General features: G+C 35.1%; 1 protein-coding gene and 1 non-coding gene across 2 annotated transcripts; one reads left to right on the top strand and one right to left on the bottom strand.

The window, feature by feature from the left end:
- The first annotated feature begins 8904 nt into the window (after positions 1 to 8904).
- On the top strand, positions 8905 to 14680 carry LOC127794196 (uncharacterized). Its single transcript, XM_052325134.1, has 2 exons — positions 8905 to 12698; positions 14083 to 14680. The coding sequence occupies exons 1-2, from the start codon at positions 11688 to 11690 to the stop codon at positions 14140 to 14142; spliced, it is 1071 nt and encodes a 356-aa protein (XP_052181094.1). The 5' UTR covers positions 8905 to 11687; the 3' UTR covers positions 14143 to 14680.
- LOC127796107 (small nucleolar RNA R71) lies at positions 10588 to 10694 on the bottom strand. The gene has a single exon (XR_008021936.1). It is a non-coding gene; the product is annotated as a small nucleolar RNA R71 (small nucleolar RNA).
- Positions 14681 to 15674: the final 994 nt, after the last annotated feature.

The raw sequence follows: 15674 nt of genomic DNA, 5'->3' as shown, positions 1-15674 counted from the left end.
AGGTGTAGATGGTGGTCTAATTTTAGAAGTAATATACATATGTATAAAATTGCAGAGACTTTGCGTGGGATTTCAAGTTGTAAGCAGGAAGTACTGTAGCGCTGTTACTGTAGCAACAGCATAGCAGCGAGTTACTGTAGCAATTCGGGTTACTGTAGCAATCCGGGTTACTGTAGCATCGAGAGAAGAAAATCCATTTTCATCCTAATATGATTTTAATGCAAGTAAAAATCTCTATAATTAAGTTCTAAATTAAATTTAAATTATTATAAATAAAGATTAATAAGATTTAAAGAAATCTTATGCCTTAAAAATAATATTAAGCAAGTCTTATTCATCTAACATATCCTTGAATTCATGAGACTTGAGATCTAATATGTAACTTTTTGATTGAAGTTTAATTAAGATACATGCATTGTAGGAGATTGGGAAGAGATCTGTTATGAAATATGAGCATTCATGTTGTGTGAGCATTGAGCATTTTGTTTATTGTGGAGCACTACATATTGTGTACTAGCATATTATTTGTGCATTGTTGCATTGAGGCGGCCTAGTCCGCGATGGGATCCCTTGAGCTCATTTTGAGATCTTTGATTACCGGTAATTAGGGGCATCGTACGGCCCTAGCGAGATAATTATTTACGCTCCTTATTATGGAGTAGGGGTTTTAAACCCTAGTGAGTATATGTGCTTATTTCTTTTGGTTGCAGGTTCAGCCACAGGCAGGTATGAGTTTATATTTACGCCCTTGTGCCTTGAGTTGCATTTAAGGTGCATTGAGATTTATGTGGGCCGTCAGGCCAGTATGTGCATACTTGCATGAGATATATTCATTCTGAGCATCATCATATGAGAACCTGTGCAACCATAACAGTTTATTCAAATATATCAAACTTTCATTAATGAGTTCGATTATAAGAAGAGTTGAGATATCCCTCAGTTAAGAGATTAGTTTTCCCTCAGTTTATATCGAGTTACCTGGTGGTATTGAGATGAGTTATTTATGATGAGTTCGAGATTTCTTTGACTCAGCCTAATATTTCTTTCATGCTTATTGCTTGCTGAGTCTTGTGACTCACATTGTATTCTTCATCATTCTAGGTAGCGGCGAGAGAGTTCCTGAGGTGGGTTCTAGCAGTGGGATGCGTTAGATTGTGTACGTGGAAGCCACTCAAACCTGAAGGATGTCTGGGTCATTTGGTTTTTTTGGGTCATTTGACATTTAGTTATTTATTTTCGCAATTGTCTTTTATTTTATGAGGGATATTTATAATTGATGTTGTCCAATTGGGGACTAGTACGTTGAGTACAGTTTGAATGATGAAATTAATTTTTATTTAATAATAATTTTTTTAATCAAATAAAAATATAATATTTCAAATGTCATTAAGAGATTTATCATAAGATATTTTGACATTAGATTTAATTTTCATTCAATAATTTTGATCAAATAGAAACATAATATTTCAAATGTCATCAATAAATCTATAATAAAATTTTTGACATTCAATTGTATGATAAAATTAATTTTTGTTTTGATACTTAATGGAACATATAAAAATAATTTAAAGCACCAAGATAATAAACATTAATAAAATAATTTTATCATTAAAATTCAATTAATTTTTATTAAAATGATATCAGAAGCAATCCTCATTAAAATATAAGTTGTTGCAAATCTCTATTTATATATATGTATAGAAAATTTTAATTCATTTACTTTTCATTTTAATAAGGTACTTGAAATTAATTTTTGTTTGAAACCATATGCTTGACTTATGACTTAGGGTGTAAAATTTATTGTTGTTTTTCATCATCAAAACTAATCACAAAAGTAAAACATCAATATTGTATAGCCTCAAAAAATATATAAATTATTTGGATATTTGTGTCTTTTTTAATAATTGGAGTGTGTAAGAGGTAATTTTTATTTTCATTTTCTTTCAATAAGCAAAATGATATTCCAAATCCACTAACACTATCACGTATCACTAAGATATAACTTTAATAATAAATAACAAATAACATACATGTTAAGTACTAAAAATATGTCACGAGAAAGACGTTATAGAATCTTATCATTAGGACGGCCCTAAGTTTTGTTTGGGAGATAATTACCAATCCAATCTAATTGAAATAAGTAGAATAAAATATAAAATATTTTCTTATAATTTAAGAGAGAAGGAGATGGAAAATAATATTATCCTTCGCAAACGAATAAAATTATATTCCACCATTTTCCATTTAATTTCCCGTCCCATGGTCCCATGCACAATGTTATAGGGATAAAGCATAATTTCTTCTTTGTTCCATGAACATCGGGTAGTTGGGCCCATAGGCCCAATGCCTACCACTAAGTTCTTGGATGTCTTAAACTTGATTGATGGGCAATAGACCCAATATTTCTAGGCTTCTAGCCCCTCTCGATCTATTAAGTTTAAATAGGGTAAAAATTAGCTAGTTTATGAACTTTTTACTTCATAATAACTTAGTTATTATATCTTAATTCTTTTTTATTATAATTATTAAATTTTGATTTTTGTTATAATTTAGTCTCCCTTTTGATTTTTTTTGTCAAATTCTATTAATGAAAATATAAACCTCAAAAGCATTTGATTGTAGGGTTTTATGTTAATTTTAATACTAATAATTTTTAAATTTATATTAATATATATTATGCTTATTTTTGTTAGTAAAATTTGATGAACAATTAAAAAAAAGATTGAATTATAATAAAAATTAAAATCTTATGGCTATGGTGACAAAAATTAATATACAATGATCAATTTGTTAACAAGAGTTTAAAAAAAATGTAATTAATCCAATCTAAATATATATATATATATATTTAAAAAATAGGTGTAAGTAAGATTTTTGTTGTTATTTATGTTGTTCAAGAGAGGTAGAAAATTAGACACTCATGCAAAAAATAATTTTTATGACACTAAATATTTTAAAATAAAACTAAAAAGATGTACAAAATTTATGATAATGATATTTGGATAACAATATTATTTATTATTTTTGATTGATACAAAATTTACAAACCCATAAAATTCAAGATAATTATGCTATTTATCGATGTTGCATGATGATTAGTTATCACCGATATTTCCCTTGGGTTGTAGAACTATCACCATTTCCCTCAAAAGCCCACTTTTAGGTTTCTCTTTTTTTTTTTTAATATCTTTTCTTTGGATTCGATTCCAAGGGCCTCTTTGATAGGCATTGTAAACAATAATGAACACCTAAGAGGGGGGTAAATTGGGTGAATTTAAAAAAAAATCTTTATGAAAAAACTATTTCAACTTTCTAAATCTTTAAAACTAGATGAAGATTGTTTGTGAGTATTAATCTTTAATGAAAATAGAGTATGATAAGTTTAGAAACTGTTGTTGTCCGGATACAACAATGACTTTAGTGACTGGAAACGTCGTCGTCAAGTAATCTGAATTTGCAAAAATAAGAAAATAATCAGAGCATGCAGGGAGATCCTCGCACAAACACTCAAATACTTAAGTCAGATATTAAGTATGATGAAAGAAACTGTATTGAAACTAGTATATATTAGAGATGTTGTACATTTTCAGGAATGAGTGTGTGCTTATTTATAAAGAAATATGGAGTGATTTAAAGTGTAACAGAATTAGGATTCTTGTAAATAAAGCTTATCTTGATTAATCCTAGTTTGACTAAGACTAGAATTGTTATAGATGACATCAATATTTTATAGATGATGTTTATCTTGATTAATCCTGGTCTGATTGAGACTAAGATTGTTATAGATGATGTTTATTTCAATATTCCAAAATTATTTTAGAATTAGAATTTTTTATGGATAATTGATTATCTTTCTAAAAAAATTTTTGAATGTCAGAGTTAACTTGTTTGCGCGTTTGTGTGAGACCCCTCTGCATATGGGAAATTTATTCATTTCAGCCAAAAAAATCGTTTTGGGCTCTGGGGCTTTTAATGGGGCTTTACTTATGACACAACAATTGCTCCTCACTCTTTCATTTGAGTTTCTTAGATGGAAGAATAAACTGTGTTGTGACTTGCCTTTATTTTTTATGATAGACTATTTTCACACTTTTTGAGTTTTTGATTTATAAACCATTCACACGCTTTTTGCGTTTTTTTTTTGAACTGTTCTTACTGTAATACCCCAAGAGCCTAGAAAAGTTAGTATATATCGAGAATAGTGTAAGGAAAGAAATAATACCAGCTAGATACCTTTTGGCCTGAATGCAAGCAAAGAACTCTCGGGTTAAGCATACTTAAGCTGGGAAAGCTCAAGGATGGGTGACCTCTTGTGAAGTTCGCGTAGGCCCATCAGGGTAAGTTATTCCGGTCCTTCCTATTGCTCGATGCGGGATGTTATAGGTGGTATCAGAGCTGACTCTTGGTGAAGGCGATCCGATGAAGGCGGAGAGTGGTGCCAGAGCTCGAGAGCCTGTACAAGGAGCGGTTTCTGACAGGCTTTTAGGATGGCAGCCTCCAAAGGAAAGAAGATCTGAGACCAGTTGTAAGGTCGCATGACGAGGATGTCATGTGCTCAAGGGGGAGGGAAGAGTGTAATACCCCAAGAGTCTAGAGAAGTTAGTATATATTAAGGATAGTGTAAGGAAGAAAATAATACCAGCTGGATACCTTTTAGTCTGAATACAGGCAAAGAACTCTCGGGTTAAGCGTGCTTGAGCTGGGGAGCTCAAGGATGGGTGACCCCCTGGGAAGTTCGCGTAGGCCCATCAGGGTAAGTTGTTCCGGTCCTTCCCATCGCTCGATGCGAGATGTTACACTTACGCTCTCATGCTTTGGTTTTTAAATAGTTCTCACACGTTTGCGCTTCAATTTTTTGAACATTTGCGTGTGTCCGGGGTGAGTCCTTCGTCCATCGTCGCAGTAACCCCCAAACATCTTAACGATCTTCAATATCCGCTTGTGTTTGAGATGAGTCCTTCGTCCGTTGAAGCAAGCGACCACCAAACATTTTAACATTGCCGCGTGTGTCCGAGGTGAGTTTTGTACATCTACTGACCCCTAAACATCTTAACGGTCTTTTTCGCTGTGTGTGTTTGAAGTGAGTCTTGTTCATCTACTGACCCCCGGATATCTTAACGACTTCAACATCCGCATGTGTTAGGGGTGAGTCCTTCATCTGTTGACGCAACCGATCCCCAAACATCTTAACGATTTTCTTGTGTGTCCAAGGCGACTCTTGTTCATCTACTAACCCCCGGACATCTTAAAGGACTTCGACATTCAAGTGTTCTCGGGGTGAGTCCTTCGTTCGTCGATGCAAGCGACCCCCAAACATCTTAACAGTTGTCACGTGTGTCTAAGGCGAGTCTTGTACGCCTATTGACCCCCGGACATCTTAACGGACTTCAACATCCGCGTGTGTTTGGGGCGAGTCCTTTGTCCATCGACGCAAGCGACCCCCAAACATCTTAACAGTTGTTGCACTTGTTCGAGGTGAGTCTTGTGCGTTTATTGACCCCCTGACATCTAACAGACTTCAACATCCGCGTGTGTTCGGGGTGAGTCATTCGTCCGTTGACGCAAATGACCCCTAAACATCTTAACTATTGTCACGTGTGTTCGAGGCGAGTCTCGTACGTCTACTAACCCCTGGACTTCAACATTCGTATTTTTCATCTTTTGGGTGAATAAGAGAATAATGAATATATGCGTTGTCGAACTTTGAAAAAATATACAGCTTTAACACAAGAGGTGACAACATAAAAAATTACTAAATTAAGACTATGACAACCACAAGGTGTATATAGTTGTTGTGCCATGAAAAATTGGTATGAGAAAAAATAAGGAATTTTTTAAAATAAAAAATATGAACGCGCGACTGGAAGTTAGCCGCGAAGGCCAGCCTTGCGGCAGGAGTTGGCGGTGAGGGCTAGCCTCTCGGTAGGGCTGGCCGCAAGTGCCAGCCTCGTGGCAAGGGCTGGCCGCGAGTGCCAGCCCGCGATAACCTGCGGCAAGCTTTCTCGTGACAGGGGTTGGCCGCGAGTGCCAGCCTCGCTGCAGCTTCGTGGAAACTTCTCATCTTAATGAAACTTAAGCTCCACTTAGCAATCGCCATGTGTCATCACCAGCCATCCTTAAGAATTATGTCCTATAAATACCCAGCTACAGGACATTGAAAGGGACTTTTGATTTCAGAAAAATCTTGACACATTGATTGTACTTTCACTATTTTTGAGAATAGCTATTTGTATTCGGTACTGACTTAGGCATCGGAGGGTCGTCGCGGGCGAGGATTCCCGTGAGCCTTCTAACTCATTTCTGAGTATCAACAAGGCCAAAACATTGCGGCGAGATCTAGTAGCAAAGAGAAAACCTTGCGACGAGACCTTATGGTGAAGGAAAATCCTTGCGGCGAAGGCAAAACCTTGCGGTAAGACCTTGTGGTGGAGTTAATGCCTTAAGGCGAGACCTTGTGGCGAAGGCCAAACCTTATGGAAAATCTTTGTTACGAAGGAGCTTGTGGCGAAGACCTTGTTATGAAGGAGCTTGTGGTGAAGACCATGTGGCGAAGCCTTGTTACGATGGAGCTTGTGGCAAAGACCTTGTTATGGTGGAGCTTGTGGTGAATACCTTGTAGCAAAAGAGATTGTGGCGAAACCTTGTGGCGAGATCTTGTGGCAAAAGAGCTTGTGGAGAAGACCTTGTGGCGAAGGAAGATCTTTGTGGAAAAGAAGCTTATGACCAAATCCTTGCGGCGGGCATCCTTACGACAAATTCCTTGAAGGAAACTTCTCTTACGGCAACCTAACTTCACCTGACACCAAGCTCGAGTGGACCCTACATAATAAATTTTAATTTTTGTATTTTTGGTAACAACAATTTGACGCCATTTGTGGGAAACGAAACAAAAAGTCAATCTCAACACAAGATGTCGTGAGGGACAAGATCAGTTGGTTTGGTGAACCCGCCTAACCCCACCCGAAAAAGCGCTTGTACTAGGATAAGAGCCACAAGAAGCCCCGGTCAACTACACCCTACGGGACTAGGATTTTTAGAAGATCACCTTGACAAGGAAGTGTATTCAGGGAACTTTCTTATGCTCAAAGGCGACTAGATCGTCGGACTGGGGGGGCATGGAGAAGTATACTAGCTGGATTGAGGAGACATGCGATAGGGCGAGGGAAACAAGTCCCACATGCAGCTTCCATTAGTCAGGAACAACACTCTTTTGAGCAATCTTCAATTCCAAATAGAAATGTCGTAGTGACTTGAGGGATAGCTCTATCCATAGTCCTACTATCATATTATGAACAATTGCAGAAGGATTTTGAGGAGCTGAAACACCAGAATGATGAACTCAGGACTAATAATGAGGAGAATATGAGAAAACTACAGGAAATTACTGCTTTGCTACCTGAACTAATGCCGGACATTCACATTCCCCACATTGGACAAACTGGTACGGGGGGAGAACACCGGAGACCCCAAGACAACCCTTCAAGGACCACACGACAGGGGATAAGAATTGGAACTCCAGGGCTGAATAACCAGGTCCCCGAAATGACAGACTCGAGAAGGAAACATGAGAGGAGGGTAAGGAAAGCTTCCATGTATAAAGAGACAACAGAAAAAACCTACTCAAGAGCTTCTTATGTCCCACCTTTTTGCAAAAATGAAGCAGAAAAGGAAACACTTAGGGCGTCTGACATCAAACGCCTCATAGAAGAGGTGCTAGAGCAAAAACAGGTAATGATGGTGCCAAAGGAAACACCCCCGAAGGGGTTTCCTCTATCTGAGGAACTCCGGCAACCAATGCAACCAGGGTTCCAACTACCGCAACTTTCGGTATACTCGGGAAAGGAGGACTTAGAAAAGCACTTACAACACTTTTTCGCAATGGCCGTGTTACATGGATGGAATGAGGTCACTAGGTGTAGGGCTTTCCTGGTCTTCCTAGAAGGATAGGCTCACCAGTGGTTCACTGAATTACCAGCAGGATATATACGATCATTCAAACAGTTGAAGAAAGAATTCCTGGAAGAAGAGTGCTATATATCTAATGAGCTTGCAGCAAAAGCCTAATGAATCCCTAAACCAATATCTAAGGCGATTCAGAGCCACGATGTAGGAAATAAGGGATCTCCTAGTCGGATTGGTGGTGTCAGCCCTACTTAACGGAACTACATACGTCTCGCTTAGAAGATCCTTAACCTTCTTCGAGCCAGATTCTATGACTGAATTATTTGATCGAGTAGAACAGTTTATCATCAAAATAAAAATTTTGGATGCATGGGAAGGTAATAGAAGAGGAAGGGAAACCCAGCTTGAATTGCGAAGGACCCTATAGAATTCAGAAGATGTTGGGCCCAACATGTGCATACTATAGATGCTACAAGGCGAGGTGATTGGAAAAACTTGAAATACTGTGCACTGATAGGGCTTAATTGCTTATATATTTTTATATAGTTTTTATCTTAATCTTGTGTTAATTTTCCTACATAAATGCATTTATATATGAATTTTATATTATTTTAATCTCTTTTTGTAGGAATCCGGCAAATGATATTAACTTGAAGATTTGGGCGTAACAAAAAAATAATATATATTATAAAGTTAATTTTAAAATTAATATCAAAATTAATATTATAATATAAAATAAATAAATGAATATTTTAAATAATTATTATTATAATATAATTAAAGTTATTATATTTAATAGTATATTAAATACTATATATATTATTTTATATATTATATTATATTTTATATTATTTATATATATAATATTATAATAAGATAACTATTATATATATATATATATTAATTTGCAGTGGCGTGAATTGAAGGCTTGGGCTTAGGGCTCTATCGCATATATATATATATATTATATATTATAATATATAAAGGATTGGAACATGGAATTGGGGGGCTGGAGGCGCACAGAGGAGAGAGATTGGGAGCTTCTGGAGACGGCGCACAAGGGAGAAGGCCAGTGAATTGAGGGAAGAAGAACGTGGTGCAAAGTGGAAAATTGGAGACTCCTGGGGACGCATAGTGGAAACGGCGTACACAACGAAGAATTGAAGTGGCGCACGGACAAAAACAAAAAGATTGCAACCCAAATCTGTTTTAGATTTGGGCAGGAAGTTCCTATTCCCCTTTCAATTTCAGTGTTTGTTTTTATTTTAATAATGTCTAGTTAATTTATTTTAATTAGGGTTTGGATGGATTTTGATTTTGGAATTATGTGATTATTCGTGTAGTTTGATTCAAAACCCAATTATTATTTGTGTGAGAAATTTATATTGTTGTGGTTAATACTTTAAAAGATTGGCCACCTTTTAATGATTTATGCATGATTGACTAAAGAATTATTATAAACTAGATTCATAAGCAATATAAATCACATGTTAGACTATGAGATTGAAAGATGATTATCTCATGTGTGAGAATCGAGAAAACTTAGTGAGTTAAATCCCCTTCCGAGATTAGAGGTTTCCGAAGAACTTAATGCTTATTTATTTCATTGATATCTGCTCAGAAATTTGATAGTGAAATTGAATTAAGAAAGGATTAATATGTCTTGAGAAACCTTATTAATTAATTGAGAGAAATCTACCATCACATGCAAATAATTATAAAATACTGTAAAGGTATTTGTGATTTTGAATTGAGTTGAATAGATAATTAGATAACCCAGATTAAATGAAATTTGAACCCTAGTGCATTCCTTAATTAAGCTTTCTCCCAAAGAATTCAGTTTTCTATTTATTTTTTTTATTTATCCAATTAATTAATTAATTCAACTTAGGCTAATTAAAATTGTTTTGGTAATGTGATCTAGTCCTCGTGGGATCGACATTTTTTTTATCAGTGCATGCATATTTGACTAGGGTACATTTGTCCGAATTAATTGTGCATAAATTACACATCAAGTTTTTGGAGCCGTTATCGGGGACTAGTTTATTGCATATCAAAACTACATAAGTTAGCCTTAGATTGAACATCTTTTTATTTTCTTTTAGGATTTTCAATTTTAATTTAATTTTATTGTTTATTTTTTTTCATCTTTTCAAAATTTTATTTTGAATTTTTAATATTTTTCTTTTTCTTTGTAGGTTTCAATGGTGCATGACCCGCACTAGTGGTGGAGAATTGATACCTCTTGATCAAGAAATTGAGAAAACTCTGAAAAAGAAAAAGAAGGAGAAAATGAATAAGATTGAGCAAGAATAAGCAACCCAAACTAATCTAAGGACATTGAGCTCATATGCTACACCTATTCTGGATGGCACTACAAGCATTAGGAGGCCCAATGTGCAAGCAAACAACTTCGAGATCAAGCCTGCAATTATTCAGATGAGTGTTCAATTTTCTAGCCCTAATGATGATCCTAACTCTCATATTGCTAATTTTCTTGAAATATGTAATACTTTTAGGCATAATGGAGTTAGTAAGGATGCAATTCGACTTAAGTTCTTTCCCTTTTCCTTGAAAGATAGAGCAAAAGAATGGCTTAATTCTCTTCTAGCAGGTTCTATTACTACATGGAATGATTTGGCACAAAAATTTTTATCTAAATATTTTTCACCTATTAAAACAGCTAAATTAAGGAATGACATAACAACTTTTTCATAATTTGATAATGAATCCTTATATGAGTCGTCGGAGAGATTTAAGGAAATGCTTAGGAAATGTCCTCACCATGGTCTACTTGTTTGGATGCAAGTGCAAACTTTTTATAGTGGCATTAATCAATATTCTCGTTCAATGTTAGATGCAACTACAGGTGGTACCCTTATAAGGAAAACTCCCGAGGAAGCATATGAACTTTTGGAGGAGATGGCAGCTAACAATTATCAATGGGATAATGAGAGAGAAAATAAAAGGGAGTTGGAATTTATAATGTTGATTCTATCACTGCTTTATTTGTTCAAATTGTTGAATTAAATAAGAATTTGGGTAATTTGGGGGTTTTAGCTATGAATGCTTCTTCTTCTTCTTCCCATTTTCTTTCTTGTGAGCTTTGTGGGCGGGGACATGCTAGTGTAGATTGTCAAGTAGGAAATCCTTTTTCTTCTGGTTCTTCTGAACAAGCTAATTTTATTTCTTATGGTGGCAACATGTCAAATTTTAATCCCTACTCCAACATTTACAATGTAGGATGGAGGAGCCATCCTAATCTTTTTTGGAGTAATAATCAACAAAGAGTGCCCCCCGGCTTTCAACAACAACAACATCAAATTCCACAGGAGAAGAAGCCGAATTTGGAAGATATGATGGCAAAGTTTATTAATAGTACAGAGGCAAGAATGTAAAGCTTGGAGACTCAAATTGGATAACTTGCCCAAGTGATTTCAGAAAGACCACAAGGAGGCTTGCCTAACAATACTGAGAAGAATCCAAGGGGAGCTTGTAAAAGCCATCACTTTGCGAAGTGGAAAAGAACTTGAAAGTAAAGAAAAAGATGAAGAGCATACAAAAGAGGAAGAAAACCAAGAGCTTGAAGCCAAAGAAGAGGATCGTGATTTATCAACGAAGAAAAAGGGGAGTTATTCTTCACTTAATTTAAAATCTTACATAAATCTCCTCTTCCTTTTCCTAAAAGATTTCTAAAGGCTAACTTGGATAAACAATTTGCTAAATTTCTAGAGGTGTTTAAAAAGTTGCATATTAACATCCTTCTCTTTGATGCTATATCACAGATGCCAAGTTATGCCAAATTTTTGAAAGACATAATTACAAACAAAAGAAAGTTAGAGGAATTTGAGATGGTGAAACTTAATGAAGAATGCTCTACAATTTTACAAAATAAATTGCCTCCAAAACTTAAGGATCCAGGGAGCTTTTCTATTCCTTGCACTATTGGTGAAATTAATTTTGATAAGGCTTTATGTGACCTCGGTGCAAGTATTAATTTGATGCCCTTTTTTGTTTTTAGGAAACTTGGATTAAAAGAACCAACACCTACCACTGTTTCTCTTCAGTTGGCTGATAGAAGTATCAAATACCTAAGGGGAGTAGTGGAGGATGTTTTGGTAAAAGTAGATAAATTTATTTTTCTTGTTGACTTTATTGTTCTAGACATGGAAGAGGATCATGATATGCCCCTAATTTTAGGAAGACCTTTTCTCGCCACTGAGAGAGCTTTAATTGATGTCCAACAAGGAAAACTTAGCTTTAGAATTAATGATGAAGTCTTAAGGATAGATTGCATTGATGATTTGGTGGATAGGAAATTTCATGCATTTAGGTTAGATGACCCCATAGAAAATTGCATTGCTAACTCTTTTGATGTGAAGGATCAAATTTTAGATGAACAACACAAGGAGGCTGTGGGTTATTTGGGAGAAAATCAAAAATTCAATCCATCCAAAAGAGACGAATTGCTACCTTTGGATGTTTCCTCTTCTTCGAAAGCCAGACCATCAATTGAGAAGCCTCATATTCTTGAACTTAAACCTCTTCCTTCTCATTTAAAATATGTTTATCTGGGGGATTCATCTACCTTACCTATGATTATTTCTTCTTTTTTGATAGGTCTTGAGGAAGAAAAGTTGATGAGGGTGCTTATGGAGCACAAAAAGGCATTTGGATGGAGCATTGCTGATATTCATGGAATAAGTCGATCAATTTGCATGCACAAAATCTTAATGGAAGAAGGATTCAATCTTATGGTGCAACCCCAAAGGAGGTTAAATCCTAATATGCAAGAGGTAGTAAAGAAAGAGGTGATAAAATGGCTTGATTTAGGTATTATCTTTCCTATCTTTGATTCTTCTTGGGTAAGTCTTGTGCAAGTTGTGCCTAAAAAGGGTGGGATTATTGGGGTGAAAAATGAAAATAATGAATTAATTCCGGCAAGAACAGTAACGGGATGGAGGGTGTGTATTGATTATAGGAAATTAAATGATATTACCAGAAAAGATCACTTTCCCCTCCCCTTTATTGATCAAATGATTGAAAAACTTGCGGGTCAGGAATTTTATTATTTTCTCGATGGTTATTCTGGTTGTCACCAAATTCCTATTACTCCTGAAGACCAAGAGAAAACTACTTTTACATGCCCATATGGAACATTTGCATTTAGGAGAATGCCCTTTGGTTTGTGTAATGCTCCTGCAACATTTCAAAGGTGCACGATCTCTCTCTTTTCAGACTTCATTGATGATTTTATGGAAATTTTTATGGATGATTTCTCTGTTTTTGGATCTTCATTTGATGCATGCTTGCATAATTGGTCTTAGGTGCTCAAAAGATGTGAGGAATCTAACCTCATTCTTAATTGGGAAAAGTGTCACTTTATGGTTAGAGAAGGGATTGTTTTAGGCCACAAAGTGTCATCTAAAGGCATTGAAGTGAATCAAGCTAAAATTGAATTAATTGAAAAACTTCCTCTGCCTAAATCCGTAAAAGAAGTTAGAGATTTTTTGGGACATGCAGGTTTTTACAAGAGATTTATTAAGGACTTCTCTAAAATTGCCAAGCCTTTAACTAATCTTCTAGTAAAAGAGGCACCTTTTCGAATCACTGATGATTGTATACATGCATTTAATTGTTTGAAAGAGAAATTGATCCAAGTTCCTTTAGTTTCAGCCCCTATGTGGAATTTTCCTTTTGAGATCATGTGCGATGCAAGTGATGATACTTTAGGTGCAGTTTTAGGACAAAGAATAGACAAGAAATTTCATACCATTTATTACGCAAGTAGAATTATGAATGATGCACAAAAAAATTATTTAACAACTGAAAATGAACTACTTGCTGTAATGTTTGCTATTGAAAAATTTAGATCTTATTTGATATTGTCTAAAGTAATTGTCTATACTGACCATTCTTCATTAAAGTATTTACTTGCTAAAAAAGATGCTAAACCTAGGTTGTTAAGATGGATTTTATTGCTATAAGAATTTGACCTAGAAATTAAGGATAAAAAAGGCATTGAAAACTTGGTGGCTAATCACTTGTCAAGATTAGATGGGGAGCATGTGGAAAGCATGGCTAAACAATCTTTGCATGATGAATTCCCTAATGAAAAATTATGCTTTGTGCAAGATAGTGATGAACCTTGGTATGATGATTTTGCTAATTTTCTTATAGGTAATGAGTTGCCCTCTGACATGTCATTTCATCAAAAGAAGAAGTTTTTATCAGATGTAAGGTACTATCCTTGGGAGGAACCATACCTATACAAGATTTGTGGAGATGGCATGGTGAGGAGATGCGTACCATAGGAGGAAATGCATAGCATACTCAGTTTTTGTCATGACAAAGAAGTGGGTGGACATCATAGACCTTCTAAGATAGCGGCCAAGGTTTTGCAAAGTGGCTTTTATTGGCATACCTTATTCAAGGATGCTTATGCTTATGGAAGTGCTTGTGATCGATGCCAGCGAATAGGTCATGATATTTTCCTTCTTCTTGACTATACCCTTAAGCTACTAATCTAGCTATATTCCTCTTTTTTTCATTTTGATTCTAAACACCTATTTGGTTCATTTGGTTGGGTGATCTTTACGATTTGGAGCTAATTTCCACAAGAAGGGGTGAATTTGGAAAAATAAAAGATTTCCCCCTTTTTAAAAAGATTTTCAAAAATGAAAGGATGTCACCGATGAAGGCAATGGCTTTGTTAAACCTCACGACCTTGAAATGGCACAATGAGGTATCAACCGTGTAAAGACAATCCCTTTATGCAAATGATAATCCTAGATTTGAAATGTAAAGAGACAAGTTTCGAAATGTAGACAAGGAGTTTGCAAATTGTCACTCATTTCTAATGGATGCTCTTATCCTAATACCTTTTGAAAGGATCTCCAATCATTATTCGTTACATAAGGTTTTTCTCTAAGATAGGCTTTATAAATTCCTAACCGACATGTAGCATGAGGTGTTAATGGCTTAGACCAAAAGGATTTTTGATACATAACATAATTCTAGCCATTTCTTATAAAGATCTATCTTTCTTTTCAACTACCTCATTGAGATGCTCTAGCACTAGAAACATTATGATTAGCATCATTTTCCTCACAATAGTGCTTGAATTGTTCATTTCAAATTTCCTACCATGATCACCTCTAATTTTTGAAAATGTTTATACCTTTGTCTTTTTGAATTCTCTCACAAGATATTTCAAATGACTTTAAAAGACACTTTTAGATACAAGACATATTTCCCAAGTTAAGCTAGAGTAGTCATCTACAATGACAAAGGATATAATATTTTTCTTCTAGCTTTTGGATTCTCATAGGTCCAAAGGGATCTAAATAGATTAAGATTAGAGACCTAGAGGTTGAGATTTTATTTGAAGGCTTAAATGATATACTTATTTTAAGCCTTTCATGCATGCCTCACAAATATTTTTCATATTTAAGCTTTAGGCAATTTCTCAACAAGATCATGTTTGGATAGATTAAGAAACATATTCATACTTGCATGACTTAGACCATTATGCCATAGATAAATATTTGAGAGATGAATGATACTAAGAATTTCTCTTATACTAGATAAGAATAAGTCTATGCACAATTTCTATCCTAATTTCTATGATCTTCATTTCATTTGTGACAAGAAATTTCACATGAATTAGCATTAAAGCAAACTTATATCTCTTATCACATAATTGACTTATGCTAGTTAGGAACATCTATCAAGAAGGCATTTTCTAGCATATATCAATAAACTCTATTTTC

The sequence above is a fragment of the Diospyros lotus genome, chromosome 2 (assembly GCF_014633365.1).
Source record: "Diospyros lotus cultivar Yz01 chromosome 2, ASM1463336v1, whole genome shotgun sequence".
Classification (NCBI taxonomy): Eukaryota; Viridiplantae; Streptophyta; class Magnoliopsida; order Ericales; family Ebenaceae; genus Diospyros; species Diospyros lotus.
This window is presented reverse-complemented; position numbering and strand designations above follow the sequence as displayed.